This window comes from Thunnus albacares, chromosome 14 (assembly GCF_914725855.1).
Source record: "Thunnus albacares chromosome 14, fThuAlb1.1, whole genome shotgun sequence".
NCBI lineage: Eukaryota > Metazoa > Chordata > Actinopteri > Scombriformes > Scombridae > Thunnus > Thunnus albacares.
In genome coordinates, this window is record NC_058119.1 from 13721654 (window position 1) to 13740413 (window position 18760).

General features: G+C 39.0%; 2 protein-coding genes across 3 annotated transcripts; both read right to left on the reverse strand.

Moving 5' to 3' along the window:
* Positions 1-4227: 4227 nt before the first annotated feature.
* Positions 4228-8212, reverse strand: spef1 (sperm flagellar 1). 2 transcript variants are annotated; one of them, XM_044372996.1, is made up of 7 exons: positions 8001-8212; positions 7670-7781; positions 6996-7143; positions 6818-6863; positions 5672-5756; positions 5470-5575; positions 4228-4942 (listed from the first exon to the last, which is right to left on the reverse strand). In XM_044372996.1, exons 1-7 carry the CDS (start codon positions 8107-8109, stop codon positions 4829-4831), a joined length of 720 nt encoding a protein of 239 aa, XP_044228931.1. In that variant the 5' UTR covers positions 8110-8212; the 3' UTR covers positions 4228-4828. The 2 variants fall into 2 exon arrangements, with proteins under 2 accessions (XP_044228931.1, XP_044228932.1); XM_044372997.1 differs by having other exon boundaries at positions 7670-7743; positions 8001-8092.
* A 99-nt stretch (positions 8213-8311) lies between these two features.
* Positions 8312-18083, reverse strand: adam8a (ADAM metallopeptidase domain 8a). The gene is made up of 25 exons (XM_044373684.1): positions 17423-18083; positions 17215-17324; positions 17045-17118; positions 16855-16933; positions 15702-15778; positions 15060-15291; positions 14271-14348; positions 14056-14124; positions 13177-13346; positions 13008-13089; positions 12758-12900; positions 12470-12647; positions 12289-12378; positions 11928-12123; positions 11748-11829; positions 11479-11656; positions 11287-11373; positions 11122-11206; positions 10654-10762; positions 10342-10540; positions 9992-10024; positions 9832-9888; positions 9697-9747; positions 9519-9599; positions 8312-9183 (listed from the first exon to the last, which is right to left on the reverse strand). The coding sequence occupies exons 1-25, from the start codon at positions 17466-17468 to the stop codon at positions 9139-9141; spliced, it is 2631 nt and encodes an 876-aa protein (XP_044229619.1). The 5' UTR covers positions 17469-18083; the 3' UTR covers positions 8312-9138.
* Positions 18084-18760: the final 677 nt, after the last annotated feature.

Consider the following 18760-nt stretch of genomic DNA (forward strand, 5'->3'; position numbering starts at 1 on the left):
CTGTTTCCTGGATGAGCCAGCACTCCTCTTTCCTTCCTGTGAGTTTCTATCATCTGATCCTGCATGATCCCTCTATCCTGCACTGCCTAGGTCGGCGTACCTCTATAGAGACTGAAGGGTGTGGTCACTCATGTCTGAGTGTAGCGGAGTAAATCTAGTCCCCAAACAACAGTATGGTGATGAATATGATTCATCAGCAGTCATCAATAGCTGCTCTGTTTAGCAGTTTTGCTTCACATTCCTCTCCTGTGTGTTGGTGCAACACACACATTCATACAAAGAGAATTATCTTTGCTATTTATCAGCACTTCACGCTGTTTCTCCTCTATATAATCCTCTATTGTAGGTGTTGATCCTCAGGAATGAGTTTCTGGTCCTTACCGTACAGCTCTTCCATTATTCTACATTATTCCAGCTCTCATTCTGTGTTGCACCCTCAACATTATTGTACTCTGTCAGCAACGTCTTTAATGTTGGCTTTAAAGTTCATTCAGGACCTTGGAAGCAACAGTTGACAAAATAATCTCAACACAATCTGTTAATAGTATTATTTATACTAATATACTGTCACATCATGGACGAGAAGTGCTCAAAATGATCAGAAAAATCAACATCTGTAATTGCACGACAACTGGAAAAACTCCATCTGCTGAAGAGCATATAATATGATCAAAAGCTCCAGAGCAGCTACTAAATGGACCTTGTGGTGACTATTTTGTCAACTATTTTAGTACTAATTTATAGAGCAAATTGGCCTCATCATTAAAGATTATAGTAAGCTACCAACATCATGTTTGCTGCACTACCGTATTGTATGATTTTGTACTTAATATACAAATACTGCAAACTAAGGTTTGACTTTGACTAATATTTTTGTCGATAGCTGATGTTTTGTACTGGTTTCTCCTAAAAATATTTTCTTTTTCATGTTTGTCCTTCCTTATTCTATTTGGGACCTTGATGTTACATGAGATCAGGGATGTTTAAAGGGTCAGTTAGTTATAAATATATGTTATGTTTTGTCTTGAAGTGTCCTGAGTGAGATGGAAATTCCTTTAAAGAAAGAAAAAAGAGACTGTAGAAAAAGTTTTTTTATGTAGTAAACATTCTTTCAATAAAATATATAAGGTAATTAATTAATTAAATTATTTTTTTTATACAAAATAGATGATAAAGCAGATATTTATAATAAGCAGATGTGCTGTTTCTCTCAGAACTTCACTCTCATCAGGGTAGAAAGGTCTTCTAAATGGAAACAAACTCAAACCAGTGAGGTTAGATGGTGGTTTTGCGGCAGCTGTGGGCAGGTGATTCATCGCACATACTCAGTGGTATATAATACGTTGCTATATTTAATTTAATTATAAACAGAAATGTATGATGAAATTAACTAAATGTGGAAACAAACTGCAGGTGTTACAGACTTTTTTATGTTTTTATGTAGCTGTAAACTCTGCCTGGACAATGTCTGCATTTTAGTAAACTGGTGAATCAGTCTAACCCACATTTACACTGTATACTTTGTGATACCGGTATTACAGTGTTATTTATTGCTAAATGTATTTTTTTTATTTTACTTTTATTTAATCTTTATTTAGTCAGGCAGTCTTATTGAGATTAAGATCTCTTTTTCAAGAGAGACCTGAGGACAAGAAACATACATAAGACAAAAACACATCAGCAAACAGAAACAACAAAACTACACAATCAACAATGAATTAATAAAAACAGTTACAAGAATTGTAAAAAACCAACAGATATTAAAGCTTTAAAATCTCCACGAGGAATGAAAGACTCAAGTTTGAGGGCAGTTCATTCCTGAAACCAGTTCTGCCAACATTAGTGTGAACATGAGGGATATCTAAGTAGTTACTGGATTGTGTACTGTAGTTACTAGATTCAAATGAGAGAAACGATGTGAGGTAGGTTAGAAGCTGCAACATTAGAGATGAGTAACATGATATGGTTATTTCCTTTTGACTGTAAGGAAGTCCAACCAACCTTGTGACACAGAGAACAATGATGAGTACGAAATTTGTCATTTGTGATAAAGTGTAATGCACTACGATACACAAGGTTTAACTGCTGAAGTGTAGATAGGGCAGTATGACAATACAGAATATCTCTATAGTCAAGGACAGACATGAAGGTTGACTGCACAATAGTTTTATGGTTGGAAGAAGACAGACAACCTTTGATTCTATACAAGAAGCCTACTTTGTTTTTTAATGTCTGAGTCAAATGTTGAATATGAATCTTGAATTATAGTCAAGCCAATACAAAGTATTTGTATGACTCAGCAAGAGTAATATGGGTGCCATTTTAAGTTTTAATGGCAGGATAGTCAGAGTCAAAGGTGGAGGTGGAAAATACCTGTAATTATTAATAATAATAGTCTGTGATTAAGGAGTGGTAATTTGAAAGCATCAAAGGCAGACTGAAACTGAGTCATAGCCCGGGATGGGGGGAACCTGGGGCATATAAAATTGTATCATGTGCAAAAAAAAAAAAGGACATTGAAGTATTAATTAGGAAGAATTATGTTATTTATGTATAATGTAAACAGCAGTGGACCAATGACAGACCCCTGTGGCACCCCATTCCTGATGGTAAGAGGTCTTGATTAAGCACCATCAGCAACAACAGTCTGAGTTCTCTCTGTAAGGTAAGAGTGGAACCAATTAAGCATGACTTCATCTAAACCTACAGGCTGTAGTTTATGAAGTAGGATTTTATTATTGATGGTATCAAATGCTTTTTAGAGGTCAATGAAGAGAACAGCACAAGATTGTTTTTTTATCTAGGCAGGAGACAATGTTATTAATGACTGAAACTGCAGCTGTTATTGTGCTGTTACCTGGTAGAAAACCAGACTGCTGAGGGTGTAGTAAATTTAGTGAATCAGCAAAGGCGTGTAGTTGTAAATTGACCAATAATCCAAGGATCTTTGCTAAGAGAGGAAATTTAGATATTGGACAGCAGTTGTTGAAATCTAAGACGTCACTACTTTTGTGTAAGGGTACTACAAAGGTACTTTTCCACAAAACTGGAATCATACCTGTTAAAAAGGTTTAGTTAAAAATATGTGCTAAATGTGAACAGATTAAGGGGGCACTTAAATGAAGAAGATATGGGTCAAGATTATCTGCACCAGTGTGCTTTTAACCTAAGCAGAGTTTTGTGAGCACCTGCACTGCTTACCAAGCTAAAAGGTAAGCAGTGCAGACAAAATTGATTTCATTGTATTGCTTCAAGCGTAACAATGCTGGTGATTGATCAGGTGATATGAAGGTAATTACCACAATAGAGCTCAGTCACAGCAGCAGGCAGCTGGAGAAGATCAGCTGCTCCTAAACATCTCAGCAGGTCACCATTCTCCTGTTATTTTACAGATCAAAGACAACACAGGGACTGACAGAGACGCAGCACTTGGTCTTATCTGATGTAATTTGACAACATGGAGCAACTCACCCAAGCCTGTCCCAGATAGCATACCAGGCAATGGTGCGGCACTGCTGGCCTTCTTCTGGCCTGGACAAAATGGATATGAGCCTGAAATGGCCCACATGTAAAATAGCAAATATGGCCCAAATATTCCCAATCAAATGTGGGCCTTTTCTGGTAAAGATGCGGTGCTCTTGGGAATGTGTATTCTGGACGTTGGCCAGTTCTGGTTTATCTGGTTTTCCTTGGTTGACATATGGCATTGCTATGGCTTGCTTGTGGCCCAGATCTGGGAAACAGCAGCGGACCGCCCAAGTGCCATCATTCCATGCAGTATGTAGGCCAGATGACAGTGCCGAAAGTGTTGGGTGTGGGCCAGATCTGGGCTACAGCAGTTTTGCTATCTGGGATGTCACTTGCACAATCAGATACTTTGTGTAAACTTTACATGTTTACAATAGAACGAATGTAGGCTGTGGCTGTTGTGTCAGCAGTGCTTTACTATATTTGGTCATCTGTCAGCTTCATTATGCATCTATTCTGTGAAAATTCAAGTAATTCATAACCGCATTATTACAGTGCACTGCTAACTGATGATGACGCCCTAAACAGGAAAAAGAGTGTCGTAGAAAATGAATGATGTTTTTCAGACTTGGAAGGAAGTGTCGGTTGCAGAATATAAATTTAACACTGCATATCATCTAGTTTGCAGCAGCAAGCTTCCCATCTGCGCTCTGTTTATTTGCTGCACTCTGCTCATATTCAAAAAGACAATTTGGAAAATTAAAGTGGTTACTTGATTTATTGAGCACTTTGGCGGTCAGAAGACAGAGGCTGTGTAAAGGCACAGAAGTCAAAGAAGACTACAGATACTGAAAACACTCTGCAAAACACATTTAAAACTCAAGGCAACTATTTATATTGTTAATCAAACAACTCCTTTTTCTCACAAAACAGGCTAAATATAATAAATCATTCACAATAGAATCAAGGACATAATATGCAATATCTTTAGGGATGCAAAAATATCTATTACATAAAAGGCAGTTATTGCATGGCCTCACACTCCAATCTCCACAAAATATGTCACTAGTACCTACATTTCTTGATTTTGAATGGTGTAACTAATGTTAATAAAAATGAATTTACTAAACTCTGCTTTTGCATCACAAAAACACTACTTACTGAAAAACAGACAGTATTGAAACATAACATCTGTAAAGCTGACAATGCATTTCAACAGATATGATGCTTTTAGCTGGTAGGACAATAAAGAACTTATCGTGTGCCATGATGGACTGAAGTTTTCTAAATTATAGTTTATTGCAGTTGATGATAAGACTTATTCTCTGTGTTTGAGTCTGTGTTTTACATATTAATAGTGTCAGTGGGTTTGGCTTTTAGCTTTGTACGTCTCCAGATGCCGCGTCAGGTCTTCAATGCGCATATCTTTCAAATGAATCAGATGCTCTAACCTGTTGACTTTCATCTGGAGGATCTATACACACACACACACACACACACACACACACACACACACACACACACACACACACACACACACACACACACACAAAGGGGGATGCAAAAGGATGTGGTAAAAGGAGAGGATGTATTATTCTGAAACTGATGATTTCACACCCTGAAAAGTCAAAAGAAAACGTTGCACGTAGGTGTCCGTATTGTGTCTCTTTCTTAACATGCAGATGTGGCCACAGACGGGAAAGAAAGGAAAAAAAGATTTATATCCGCTGAGCTGATACTGAGTCACTGACCACTGCTGAAACAGCTTGTGACGCATATGTATCACACACACACACACACACCTAAATTTCTGTGTCACATACACACACATCTGCAAAATTACAGCTGGTGTCTGTATGACATAGCTGTTCCCCTACAGAGCATCAAAACGAGAAGAGAAGTTTGTTTGCAGATGTTCTACCAGTCAGCAGCATGTGTTTCCTGGATTGAACTGTGTGTGTGTGTGTGTGTGTGTGTGTGTGTGTGTGTGTGTGTGTGTACCTCCACTGTCTCCTGCAAAGCCATCACAGCTTGCTCCTTTTCTTGCAGAATTAGTCGTAAAGTAGGGTCCATGTCTGAGTAAAACTGCACCGTTTGCAGTGGTTTTCTGTACAGCAAAAACCACAGAGACGTTATTGTCAACACTGCAACTGATTCATTTGATTCATGTTAAACTTTTTGTGATTTTTGTTTTTGGTCATACCCATTTTTCAGTCTACTCTTTTCATCTTTTTTCATTTCTTCTCCTGCCATTTGAGCCAGATGTTTTGTTTCAGTCTGATGAATTTCTGAAGACAACAAAACAAAGCTATGAAATTTCCCCAACAAAAATATGAACCACTGCGACTGAAAAATCTGCTGTTGTTGGAAACCTTCAAGGACACAAATCTTGCAGGCAATGAGAAGAAGCAGAAAGAGGGAGGAAACGAGAGGTACGATTAGATTAGAAGATGGAGAAAGAGAGGCCTTGAGGTGTAGCAGTGCTGAGCTCAGGACACCGATCATGGCCATCTGGTGATGTTGTGAGCTGATATGAGGACCTCAGCTGTGTGTCTGATAGCGGATGGGGTGTAGATGGAGGAGGAAAAAGCTGTGGGAGGAGGCGCTGGTCTGAGGTCAGCTTAAAAGGACAGTTTCAGGGACAGATGAGGTGTGGGAAACGGAAGAGAGACATGTCACCCTTTCACTCCTTGAAGGTCTCTAATCATTACTGTAGGTATGTTTGTGTCTGTGTGTGCTAACCGCTATCTCTGGAACAGATTAGCATTGAGTTGTTAGCAGGGCACAAATGCTGACAAGACAGGAAGAGAAAGGCAGGAGAACATAATTTCAGAGGCAGAATCAACCTTCACAGCCGTCACTCAACCACAAGAACCACGTCAGTGCCTCTTGAATATGCTGATTTTGTGTTTGTCAGCTGACCAGTAGATAGAGCATCATTAAAAAGTGTCTAAAATTACTCCCACTTCCCTCCCTGTGCTAAAAAAAGTTAAAATTTGGACTATGCAGTTTGGATCTGGGTCAGTGACTGACTGTGTCAGCAAATACCTTCCACAAATGATAATAACAGAAAGATATTCTGCACAAGGATGATATGTCAAAATACAGTCATCACATTCTTATCAATTCAGCAGTCCACATTGTGTAATTCTGTTGACGTCACAATTTCCCGGACTTACAGTTGTTTAACTTCTTCATAAATAACTTGTAACTTCTTGTTTCTGTCCTGTGAGGTCAAATATGACGCCAGGCATCAGAGGATCATGTTTGCAAGACAATTATTACTAATGTGTGGAATAAAAAGTGTGTTAGGTTTTGTGTGAATATACTAACATAAAAGCTACTCCACCTGTATGATGTTTCTCCTGGTTCCTGGTGTCATAGTATTCCAAATCCTGATTCAAAAAGGGGGAAAAATGTTTGAAAAAGTGGTAATCTTTCATGGAACAATGCTTTGCTTACTTATACAGAGGAAAGGTTTGTGGAAGAAAGAGAGTAACGTATAGAGTCCAAACAAATATACACACCGGTATATTGTCTGTGGTGTGCTCAAGTTTCTTTTCTATCTTCTCCCTGAGGGCGCTCAGCACAGGCTCTATCACTCCTGCAGTGCTCAATGCAATCCTCTTCACTGTCTCCTCGGGCATGTGAAAGTTCAGCTTGGAAAACACCTTCCTGTCCACAAGAAAAAAATAAATAAAATAAAAACAAACACACACAGCTGTTTTTAGTTTACAAAACTAGTCACAATAGGAGCAGCAGATTGAAAGTGATTTCACTGATGATGTATGGTAATGATGAACATCACAGGGGCCAATATGTTTACTGTGACTTAAGACTCATAAAATCTGTGGCTGGCTTTTTGCCAGGGAGACGATTGTTTGAGTGTGTTTGAAGTGGTTCTCATCGCCAGACACAGAGGCCCATCGTGGTGCTCAACAAAAGGTCAGCCTATATTCCCTCTCTGTGTCAGTGTTTAGATAAGATATTACTGAAAATTTAAACATTTGGTAATGACTGCCATATGGATTAAAGAGATATAAATCGGGGATGACAATTTTGGTTTATTTTAGTGCTTTTTCCAGCCATGGGGTTACATTTTTGTTGCTTTTTTTGTTGCTTTTCATGCAATCATTTCATATCCTATTCACAGCACATGCAATTTAAGTAAACAAATCAATAAAAATGGCAGGTGTCTTGCCTGTTGAGAAGGTTCCAGTTACTGAGCTTCTGCTGTGTGGAGTTTGCAGGGATGTAGTTGTGCAGGTCGACAAGCTTTGGGAAAAAATATTTTACAACCTCAGCAGCCATCACTGCAGAGGGTTCAGCAGAGAGTCAATCCACAAGCAAACAAACAAACAGATATTTGAGCTGCTAAACTGCGTTAAAACAACCAAAAACAAGATGATTGTAGCTGGATATACGTGACAAAGTTATAACACGGAGTTTAAGACTAGGTTGGGTCATATTTCTGCTGCTGCCTGCATATTTTATCCCCTCTGTGGACCGCTGGCCTAACCAAAGACATCTACCTCCATCGCTGAAGTCTCTTGTGATGTGTCTTTTGGGCCGGGACAGAGGTATTTTATCTATCCATGCGTACAAGTCCTGCAGTTCTTCTTCATTCAGTTCTCGATCCATTATTTACAAAGCGACATGTGTTTCTGGGCAGTTTGTAAAGATCCAAACTGTTTCACTGAGCTAGCTTGTTAGCTTCTCTCGACAACAGGTTGTTTAAGGCGTTGCTAGGCAACCGGCCATTAACTATGGCAACACAGACTATAGGCCTGTGTAAAAAGAAAAAAATAAATAACCACAACACATATTGATGATTGGTTTTTATTTTAAGCACAATTTCATACACATAAATACATAAAGAAATTCTTCATAAATATTCAAATTATTTTTCAGTTTAAGTTTGCAGCATTAATCCAAGCAGAGTCCTCATTGTAAGGAAAAAACACAATCATTGGCATTATGAGTGAAGAACTGCTGTATAGAAAATGCAATACAAAAATCCCTTGAATAATTACAATCAACATGTGTTTAGTCAACAAATACAAAAAATCTTAAGACACAGTCCCACAAATTCAAGCATACTTTACTACAAAAAGGTTCAAGGCAAAATCATACCCCTTGTGTTATGTCCTTAATACAAAAATCTGAAAAAAGTTCCCATGTTGGTGCCACATTTTAAAATCCCTTAACAACTACATTATCTCTTAGAAAAGCAGTACCAAAAACTATGTGCAGCAATGGTAGCAGTTAGTAAAACAGTTACAGCATCAATAGTGCAATTGCTCCATAAAGTGTTCACATGTCCCAGGATCAAGGCAGAGAAACATTTCCCTTAAAAACACATCATCATGGCAGCATAACCATTTGTCATTTATAGTACACAAGCTGAATCTGTCAATCACAGCCTCAGGTTTTCATCAACATCCTGAAGGCCTACAAAAGCAAGACACAGATGGCGGTAATCCTCGGGGAGGCCACAATTGACAGAAAAGCTCTGTCACTTATTGTTGCTGATCCTACAGTGGGATCTCGTTCCCCACATTAATACAGACAGACGTCTCCTGAGAGGATTTTGTTGGTGGGACAACAACAACAACAGTGTCCCCTGTCAGAGGATCTCAAGGTTTACTCCAGGCTGAATTATTCCCTCAATCATCTGGGCCTGTTGGGGGGCATCAGGGCAGCTCTCCCTGCAAGCTATAAAAACAAATACTATTAGCAAACATACTACGGATGAGGTTCTCTCAATACAACTCTCTAATGTGTAGATTATTTTTCTGTCTACTCACTTTTTTATACTGAGGCTACAAGTTATTCAGCGGTGGCCAGGAGATGTTTGTGTGCTTACCAACTGACTAACGCTGAGCCACAGTTTGTTCATTATACTGCTATGTTGGGGCGATGCCCAAAACCACTGATGTCTTTTTTACACGTGAATTCCTTGACTAACATTAACAATGTCTGAATACCAACTGCCAGGATTTGGAGGGTTTAGGAAAGTCCGGTTGACTCTTGCTGCTGTCATTACATACCAGCTGAGTGTGTGGCAGCGGAGTCCGGCCTGCAGAGGGCTTCGGCTTCACTGGAGGCATCGGAGGTTTTGGCTTTATGACCTAGAGAGCAGATGATCACATTTTAAACAAACATTGATGACAAAAACAGTAAAATAGGAAAACTGTGGCTAAGTAAGTGACTTGTAATGTGACTTACTGATTTTGTTGCAAGTGGTGGTAGAGGTCTGGACGGAGGTAGCGGCTTCGCCTGAAAAGAAAGAAAACACAAAAGCAATCAATACATCATTAAATAAAGCAAACAAATATTATCAAATTCTGTACGCATTTTTACCTCAGTGTAGATTGGCTTGCTTGGACCAGTTGGTGACTGCATGACCGGCTTTACAAACTAAAGAAAAACATTGTTTACTGGTTAAAATAAAGTAGAAAGATAAACATTAAGGATGGTAATGCTACATTTAAGTGTAATACGAAACAGTGGATCATGTTACCTGTTGAGGTACAGTTGGTACCTTCTTGGGGGGCTGTAAGGAACAAGGACAGAGAAAAGTGAAAGCAAAAGCTTGATTAGTCTTTTTTTTAACCATAACCCTTTCTGGTTCTTGAAGTTTAATTAAAATAGTGACATTATAGCAGCTGCATGCTCTCTCTCTAGCTGGAATTTCAACCTTTAACCCTTTGGTCTTGCAAACTGACAAAGCTTATACTAACAATTATAATGATTTCATTAAAGATACAAGCAAAACTATTGTGTCTAATGTAGGAAAAAGGTTAAAAAAACAACTCAGGTGCTCTGGTGCTGAAGCTGTTAGATCAATAATAGATCAAAATGTGAACTCACCTCTGGAGCTGTTCTGCTGGGCTTGAATGCTCCATTAGGTGGTTTGACAGCAGCAGAGGACAGAGGTTTACAGGCCTGAGTGGCTGAAGACTCAACAAATATAGGCTGACTGATACTTGTAGACCCGAGACGAGGGCTGCCTCGTGCGTTGCCTTTCTCAAACAACGGGTTGGACTGTCCTGAAGTAGATGGGAGTGCTCTGTAAAGAAATACACACAAAATCTAGACTTAAAGATGGGCAAGATAAAGAGCTCCGTCTGCACAGCTTCATGTCTTTAATGCCATGTGCACAGATATGTCTTCTTTCTGTACCTTTTTGCGGGTTGTTTTTTCCTGATGCAGCACATCAAACTTCCAATAACCAAGACAAACAGCAGAAGTAAGCCGACAACCACCGACACAATCAACGCTGGACCTGCTCCTGCACACACAAACACACACATTGATTACAACCGTATCCTTTTATTGCTCAAGGACAAGCATGTAACAGCATACGTCAAATTGACTGTAACATCATTACTGTATTTGTACGAAATAACTGGGGAATTCCATTAAATCAGTGTCTGTTTGTGTTCACCAGAACAGAGCGTAATTGTTTGAGAGTCCATGAGGAATCTGTTCCAAGTCTTGGTGAAGAAAACAGAGCACCAGAGGAACAGATACTAACAGTCATGTGTAAATCATGGTCATTAAAAGGTCAAGCATATGAACAGACGCATACAGAGACACTAACTATCACTGCTTACATGTGAAGATATCTGAAAATAAAGTGCACTGTACCTTCAGGCAGCTCTGACAGCTGCTTATCACAGAAAGGCGGTGCCCAGCCGGGTTCACAGTGACACTCACTCTTATGGTTACAAACCTGCCATAAATCACAGTCAGTTATGCTGTCTTTGCTATCAAGTGCACTAAAGTTTTTAGAAGTAGACAATTTTTTTTTACCCCACGGTTGTTGCATTTGGCAGAGCAGTCATTTGTTCCGTACTCTTTTATCTTTTTGATCTCCTGACACTGTTGATTGTAGCATACCTGCCAGATAGATGGAAACATTGTGAGGACATTGACACAGTGTCCAGATTTTGAGTCTATGGTAGTTTTGCTAATGGTCAGCAGCAACACGGTCAGTTTTCTTACCATGTTTATGCCACACGCTGTACCAGTAGGCACCATGCCCAGGTCTGCTGGGTAGTTGTCTTCAGGGTCCATAGTTGCCTCATTGCATATACCATTTCCTACTCTGTAGAAGGATTTCCTGGATGTTACCGGAAACTCCCAGCCTCCAGAGCAGAAAAGTTTCCCACATAATTTATCTCTGCAACCAAACACCACAAAGAACTGATTAACAAAAAACAAGAATACCACACTATTAATATGCGCTATTATAGTGCTGTTGAATAACATACTGGCTCGAACATCTCTGCTTATACGGACTCTTTATGCAGCTTCCGTGCCAGTTGAAACAGGCTTCTGTACCTACTTCAGCATCTTATGAGAATCATATGAAAAACACAAGATTAGATTGAGAGTCTTGATGTGGCAGAATCAAAGTGATGAGTTGAAAGTGTAATTCGATGGTGTTTTACCTGGACCCCAAAGTCTCTGGCAGTGTTGCCGCCGTGATGGACACTGTCCATTGTAGCAGTATCCTTTCCCACGGTTGCAGGTCAGGCCATTTAGGGTGTAGACGTCAGTAGGACAGGAGGCGGAAAGTCCTGTGCAGTATTCTGCCAGGTCACAGTCTCCTCCTTTTGGTCTGCAGATGCTGCCTGTTGGTTTCAGCTGCAGAGCGAAAAAGAAACACAGATGGTGGTGTACCAACTACTGAAATACGTTCACACATAAGCTGCCAGACGGCGCAGTCAGACTGTGTCTAGCTATATGGTAACACAGTTAGTATCAGTGTGACTTCACTCATCTAGAGAGCATAGAGTGAGGATTGCTTACTTGGCAGTTGTGGCAGCATTCGCCCTCTGCGCACTGAGCTCCTGTATTAAATTTGCAGGTAGTTGCGTTGCAGCAGGGATTCTTGCATTCCTAGGAGGCAGACAGAGGGGTGAAGAATATTATGATCAAGTCTCATTTGCGTTGCTTTGGTTACGTATGTGTTTGTGTGAGTGCAGCATACCTCTACAGTGCCACAGTCACACTGCTCTCCAGGCTCTAGGAAGGCGTTTCCACACACTGGCCCTCCGTGGATGCGATCAGTAGAGGGAGTATCCAGCAGACAGGCAGGGTTGATCTGCTCCAGGAATGTGCTGAGCTGCTGCTGACTGCAGCTGCTGAACTGCTCTGGATACACATTGCTAAAAGAATACGTAGAAAGAATAAGGAAATATAAAGTATTTGCTTTATTTTGGATTTTAAGAATAGTAAATTTGGGGTAGTCTAGGTGCAGATGAAAAACTGAGCTTACCCAACACTCTCAGCCATGATGCAGCCTTTTTTCGATATTGAAGAGCCACAGACACAATTTTCAGTATCATGGGACAAGCCCAGGTTGTGACCCATCTCATGGGCCACAGTAGACGCCACTCCGATTGCATTACTGTTATGATCCTGTATGTACAGTGGACAAAAGTGGAGTGAAGTAAAACTGAAATGAAGATTACAAAGTCCCAGAAATGTTATATTAATACTTTTATTAAATGAAACAGTGTGTGTACCTCATTGACAGCTCCAGATTTAGAGGTGCACATTGCATTTGTGTTTGCAAGGCCGACAGTGGAGCCATCAAAATCCACACCTCTGAGTGAAGAAAAGACAAAATGTTTAGACACTAGCTCTAACGTATCTTGACACTGGTCTTTTCAGTGGAAGACAGGAGTGTCTTACGTGATGAACTGTGCGTTGTCGTGTTTGATCCTTGGTAGCAGGCTCTGCTGACGCCATTTCAGGAAGTCATTGAGGGTATGCTCAGGATTTCTGCTGACGTAAATCTGATCTTTGTATGACCAGATATCCAGACCGACCAGCATTACACGAACACCCACGGGGCGATAGAGCTGAAACAGAGCAGCAGGGAGCATTGTTAGCACACAAGTCAAAGTGAAAATCCACCCTTAAGCTGAATGAATTATCAGATGAATAGTTTTTAAGAGTACTTCTGAATATGAAGGAGTCTCATATCTCATGCTACCACAGAACCAAGGGTGTATCTATAATGCTGTCACCTTCAGGGAAACACTGTTGGGTCTAGTGCTGTCTGATGATGCATTCATGTTGGCCCTACTCCTTCAGAGTATGCAAAGGGAATAGTGTGATATGTGTGAAAATTTTTCAGCCAAAGTGTGAAAATTCACAGTTAAAGTTACATTTTCACAGCAAGAGAACTTTTCTTTTCTCCTTTTATTGGTCAGATTCCAGTCAGTAAAGAGCAGATAGTATCAGGACAGATTTCCTGCATTTCTGTAATCCACAGTAAAAGTCTGTTGAAGTGCCTGACACGTGGATGTGCTGCATTGTGGCAAAAATGTTTGCCTTTTTTTTGCAGCCAATAAAAATATTTTAGATATCTAAATTATTGGTAAAAATAGATGGCGTGCTTTATTAATCCAGAGGGAAAAATGCATAAAATTACACTTGCATGAACTTAGGAATGCCCTATTTTACGGTTCTGGCTGTTTCTGGCCTTGGGAGACATTTGTTCACAATGTTTTTTCAAGATCAGTAGATTTTAGAGCATAATTGGGTCAACAGTGAAACAAAAGGTACCTTGTCAACGTGGTTTGCTATTTCAAGCACTCTGCCCTCTATTGTCTTCCTACTGCCAAAATTCTTATACTGGAAAGAAATTATTATTCATATTAGTAATACAATCAACAACATCTCAGATATAAAGATAATCACTACACCTCTTGAAGGACAAACGTATTACTGATGAGAAAATGACTATTGACAAACTAAAGAAAGGAAAATAGGAAGCAAACCTCTGTGTTGTCGACCACCACAACAAGCTCCACTGTTCTGGGTTTTCCTCTTTGGTCTTTAGTCTGGGCTCTGCTTTTCTGAATAACACAGAAAGAGGAAAGTATTAACAATATTAAATGTGGTTGTGCATGAATATGTACCTGTAATGGTTAAGTAAGTATTGATTTGATAATCTACAGTGTTTTAGAGAGTTTTAGTGTTTCATAGTCCACATGTTTTCAGAGCAGTGTTGTGCTGTAGCAACAAAACGAATATCATGATCATCCCACAGACATATTTTGATGAGAAAGTATGACTTTATCTATGAAAATATGCAAATTGAAGCAAATAGTTATGCAAAATTGTATTAAAATTAATCTGTCTCTCTTCCTCATTTTCTTAGTATCTATTTTTTCCATGTCCCTCTTTGTTTTTACGTTTCCCCTTTATCTTAATTTGTTACACTGAACTGAATGCTGAAGTGAAGTGCAACACAACTTTTTAATTTAAACTAACTTCCTTTTCCGCTCATATTGTAACATCTTCAAAATATCAAGAGGAATGTGTTTGTTTTTATGATAAATTTGATACAGAACTTTCTATTGTGATAATTCACCGAGCTATAGTTAATATCAGTGTTTTACTGTCACCACCTTCCTGTCTTTCTGGACAGGGTTTTTGCATAAAAACAATCAAATTTAAGAATATAACAGAAAATACTGGGTATCAGCAGTCTCAGTCCAAAGATATTAGCTGTAGGCTTGAAACACTGGTGTATATCTGGATCTGTCAGTGCTGTGTAGCTTTACCAGACTGCTGAGCTGGAACAGTCCAGACGGACGAGCTCCATGGTCGTAGAAAGTGGTTGTGTTTCCATGGGAACAGGAGCTCCTCTTCCTCCTCAGGTGTTTGTAGTTGTAAACAGCATGAAGACTCTCCTCGCTGTGAGCTCCAGAGCTCTGTCTGCTGGCCTTCTGTCCAGCTCCTGCACTGTCCAGAGGTTCGATAAGGTACATTTCGTCCTGGAGATGCACGAACCCCCTGCAGTGCAAAAACAAGAACTTTAGAGTGGACAGAAGAAAATGTCTTTTTTTTCTTATGCAAATCTAATTCTCAAACAGATCTCAGTTTGACTACTCAAAACACATTGATCCACACAGAAGTGTCTTTTATAGCAGGTAGAAGGCAGCTTTAATCAGAGAGTTCTGCATGATTTTTGCTGATTAGGTTTTCAGACAGAGTCGTGCAGCTTTAATGGTCGTCGTGATGGAGGAAATGGATGCTGAGGGACTGATCCTCTCTTTGGATCAGGCATGCTGATCATGAGTCACAGCAGAACACATATACAGTCCCATTGATCATGAGATTAATTAAATTTGTCGCTCTGTTTAGGGAAACAATTACCTTTTTGTAATTAGCAGTACACGATGAAATTAAAAAAAAAGACTCACTTCATTCCTGAGCACAGTTCCATGCTGGCAGAGGAGTCCTCCACTCCCACAATGTTTCCATGGTAGTAGCAGTGACCCTAAATAGACAGACATGGAATTAAATGAGAGATTTTAACTCATATATTGTTTTTCCTCTCCCTTAAATTGACAAATATCTCAAGCACAGTGTAAAAACGTAGTCTAATTTGAGGAAGATATACTGTATGTGTCATAAGCGACAATCTTGACCTTATATGTTAGTGGAGCTGAAAACTTTCCAGTAAGAGACGTCATCTCTCATAATGAGGAACATTGTAATTGAGAAATCCAGGCTTCTCATCAAAAATAAAGCAGACTGGCATGTATTGCTTAAAACGTCCTCAACATGACTTTCTCAAAAGCAGACGGTGAAAACGACTGGGATCTGTAGCAATTCATCTGAATTACTGTGGATAAAATATGCATTTCATTACTTCTGTGTGTTTTCTTTTTTGTGTTGTACAGCCTTAAACAACTGACTGATAAGATGATGAAACATGTTCTGGCTATGTTATATCAGCATTTTACAAACCTCTTTATCTATTTAACAGTTCAGATCTGTGACTGAGATTTTAGACTGAGAACAAAACTACATTTGCAGAAGAAGGCAAATCTAACAAAACCACTGACACTGAATCAGTATGATGGCACAGGATATCCTGTGCTTGATTCATTCAAGGCTGTGCGCCCTATATGGTAAGATGATTCGTTGGTGGTACAGTATACACCAGCCTGGTTTCAAACCACTGAATCCACCACCAGCATATCTCATATGTTCAGCAATTAAAGTAGTCAGAAGAAGTGAAATTTAATTCAGTCTGATTATCAAGATAAGTACATACACACTCTCAAATAACTCAGTCAAGTGTGCAGTGACAACAAAGATAATTTCCTGCCTTCAGACATTTCTACCTAATTAATTAATTAATAACACATTTATGAAACACAGGTGAGGATTTTTATAATGTAAATGAGCAAACATTTAAAATGTATAGTCTGAGTTTTAGCAACACAGACAGCTGCTTTTGACTCAGCTAACACAAAGATAAAGTACATAAATCTGCAAGTTCTGTGTGAAAACAGGAGTTTTCTTAATGTTAGTGAGATAGTGGGGAAAGAAAGCAAAGCTGCATACCTGAAGATCTGGAGTCGTTGTGATTTGGGTGCCCTGCTCTGAGTAGTGTGTCACAGCAAAGTTTTTCCCAACAAGACCTCTGAAAAGACCAGAGTTTAATGTATAAGTTCAGTTCAAGGAAGAAAATACAGTAAGCACATTAAAAAGAGATGACTTAAAGGAAACAAATATACATATTAGGTTTTCTCACTTGTTTCTTTCCAGATGCAGTGTATAGTTTTGTCCTGCAATCGTCAAAGAGTACTGGAGTTCATCAGGGTACGTCTGCACACACAAACACACAGCAGATGAGACTTGAGAGCTTTCTTCTAGAGGTTAAAAATGATCTAATGACACAGTCCAGCAGAGTTTGTGTGTTACCTGATGTGTAGCAGCATCATTAAAGTGAGAGGAAGCCTTCAACTTCTGAGGTATCACTGTTTGGTACTTCATCACATGAGGTAGAGTCCTCAAACCGCCCGCAATTATTCCTGCAAATATCAGGGATATGTTTAGAAGAAAGACAGACAAAGAAAGAAAGAAAAAAAGAAAGAAAGAAAGAAAGAAAGAAAAAGAAAGAAACTCGTACCCCATGAGGAGAAGAATATCCATATAAAATATCCAGTATGTAGCATGTTGCTCTATTGGACGGACTCTTTCATTGTGTGCTGTCTGTCTGAGAGAAATAGTCTACAGAGGATGTCCAGCTCTCCGCCCCTCTCTGCTGCAACATCCTCAAAATTACCATTTGAGGCTGAGAACCACATGAGTCACGAACGAGCCTATAAAAAGTTAAACGTTTTTCTTCCTCAATGCAAATGTATTTTATGAGGTGCTAAGAGAGACGAAATTAGCTAATAGACATGACTTTTCCGTAGGTCAAATACGCTGTGATGAGCCTCGACTATAAAAAAAGTTAAAAAAAAAAAAAAAAAAAAAAAAAAAGTGCAGTAATTTTGCGGTAACAAAGAAAGCAACTGCTACAAGATAAGTTTAGCATCCAGTTTTATTTATGTTCAAGTTTTCTACAAATTGTTATAAGGTAGTGCAATACCGGTATTTGCAACTTTTTTTACTGTGTCTTGTTTTTTTTTTTTTTTTAACTATGCTGTTTGGCTCATTTTTTGTTTCAGTTCCACTCTTTTCCTTCTTTTCACCACTGTTGCCACTGATTGCTATAAAGGTCAGCTAGATTAATATCGAAATAAATCTGAATGTAAACATATTTAATTCTAGCAGATCAACAGCATTACATTGACGTAAATCCCTAATTTACTATAAAAATGTCCAATTCACAATATAGAGCGCACAACAGCAGAGGATTGGCTTTTGTCGCCATCTACTGGCCAAACTGTTGAATTAAACAGAATCACTCATAGGCAGGGGATATTTTTAAATATATTTCATCCCAGAAATGCATACAAATAAAGCTGAAAAATGACTATATTCTTTATGATTAAAATAAAACGATGAATCAAAATGATCACAAAACAATTGCAATAGTGGTTTTTGCCCATTTAGTAATCCAGACTTGACTTAAAACACTTAATAGAAAAGATTATAGTTCGGATTTGTGACTGCCGAGCCAGAAAACCAGAAAACTTACTTTGTGGCTCAGATATCAGATGCTCACATTCAAACCTGAGCTTTTTGTGCTACCTGGAGCAGAAATATAATTTTATACTTATATTTTTGCTCAAATATTACAACACAAACAACAGTAGGTGCAGGAGGTATTGGGGAAAAATAAATAAAATAAACTGATCACAAAAACACAAGAGGAAATAAAATTGTGCAAAAAGTGAACAAGCAATATTGCAAACCAACTTAAATCATCTGGCAATGTTGTCCACAATAGATGAGATGTCTTTAAAGCTATTTGTTTTTAGATACTCTACAGACAGAGTCATAGACTGAAGTTCATAAA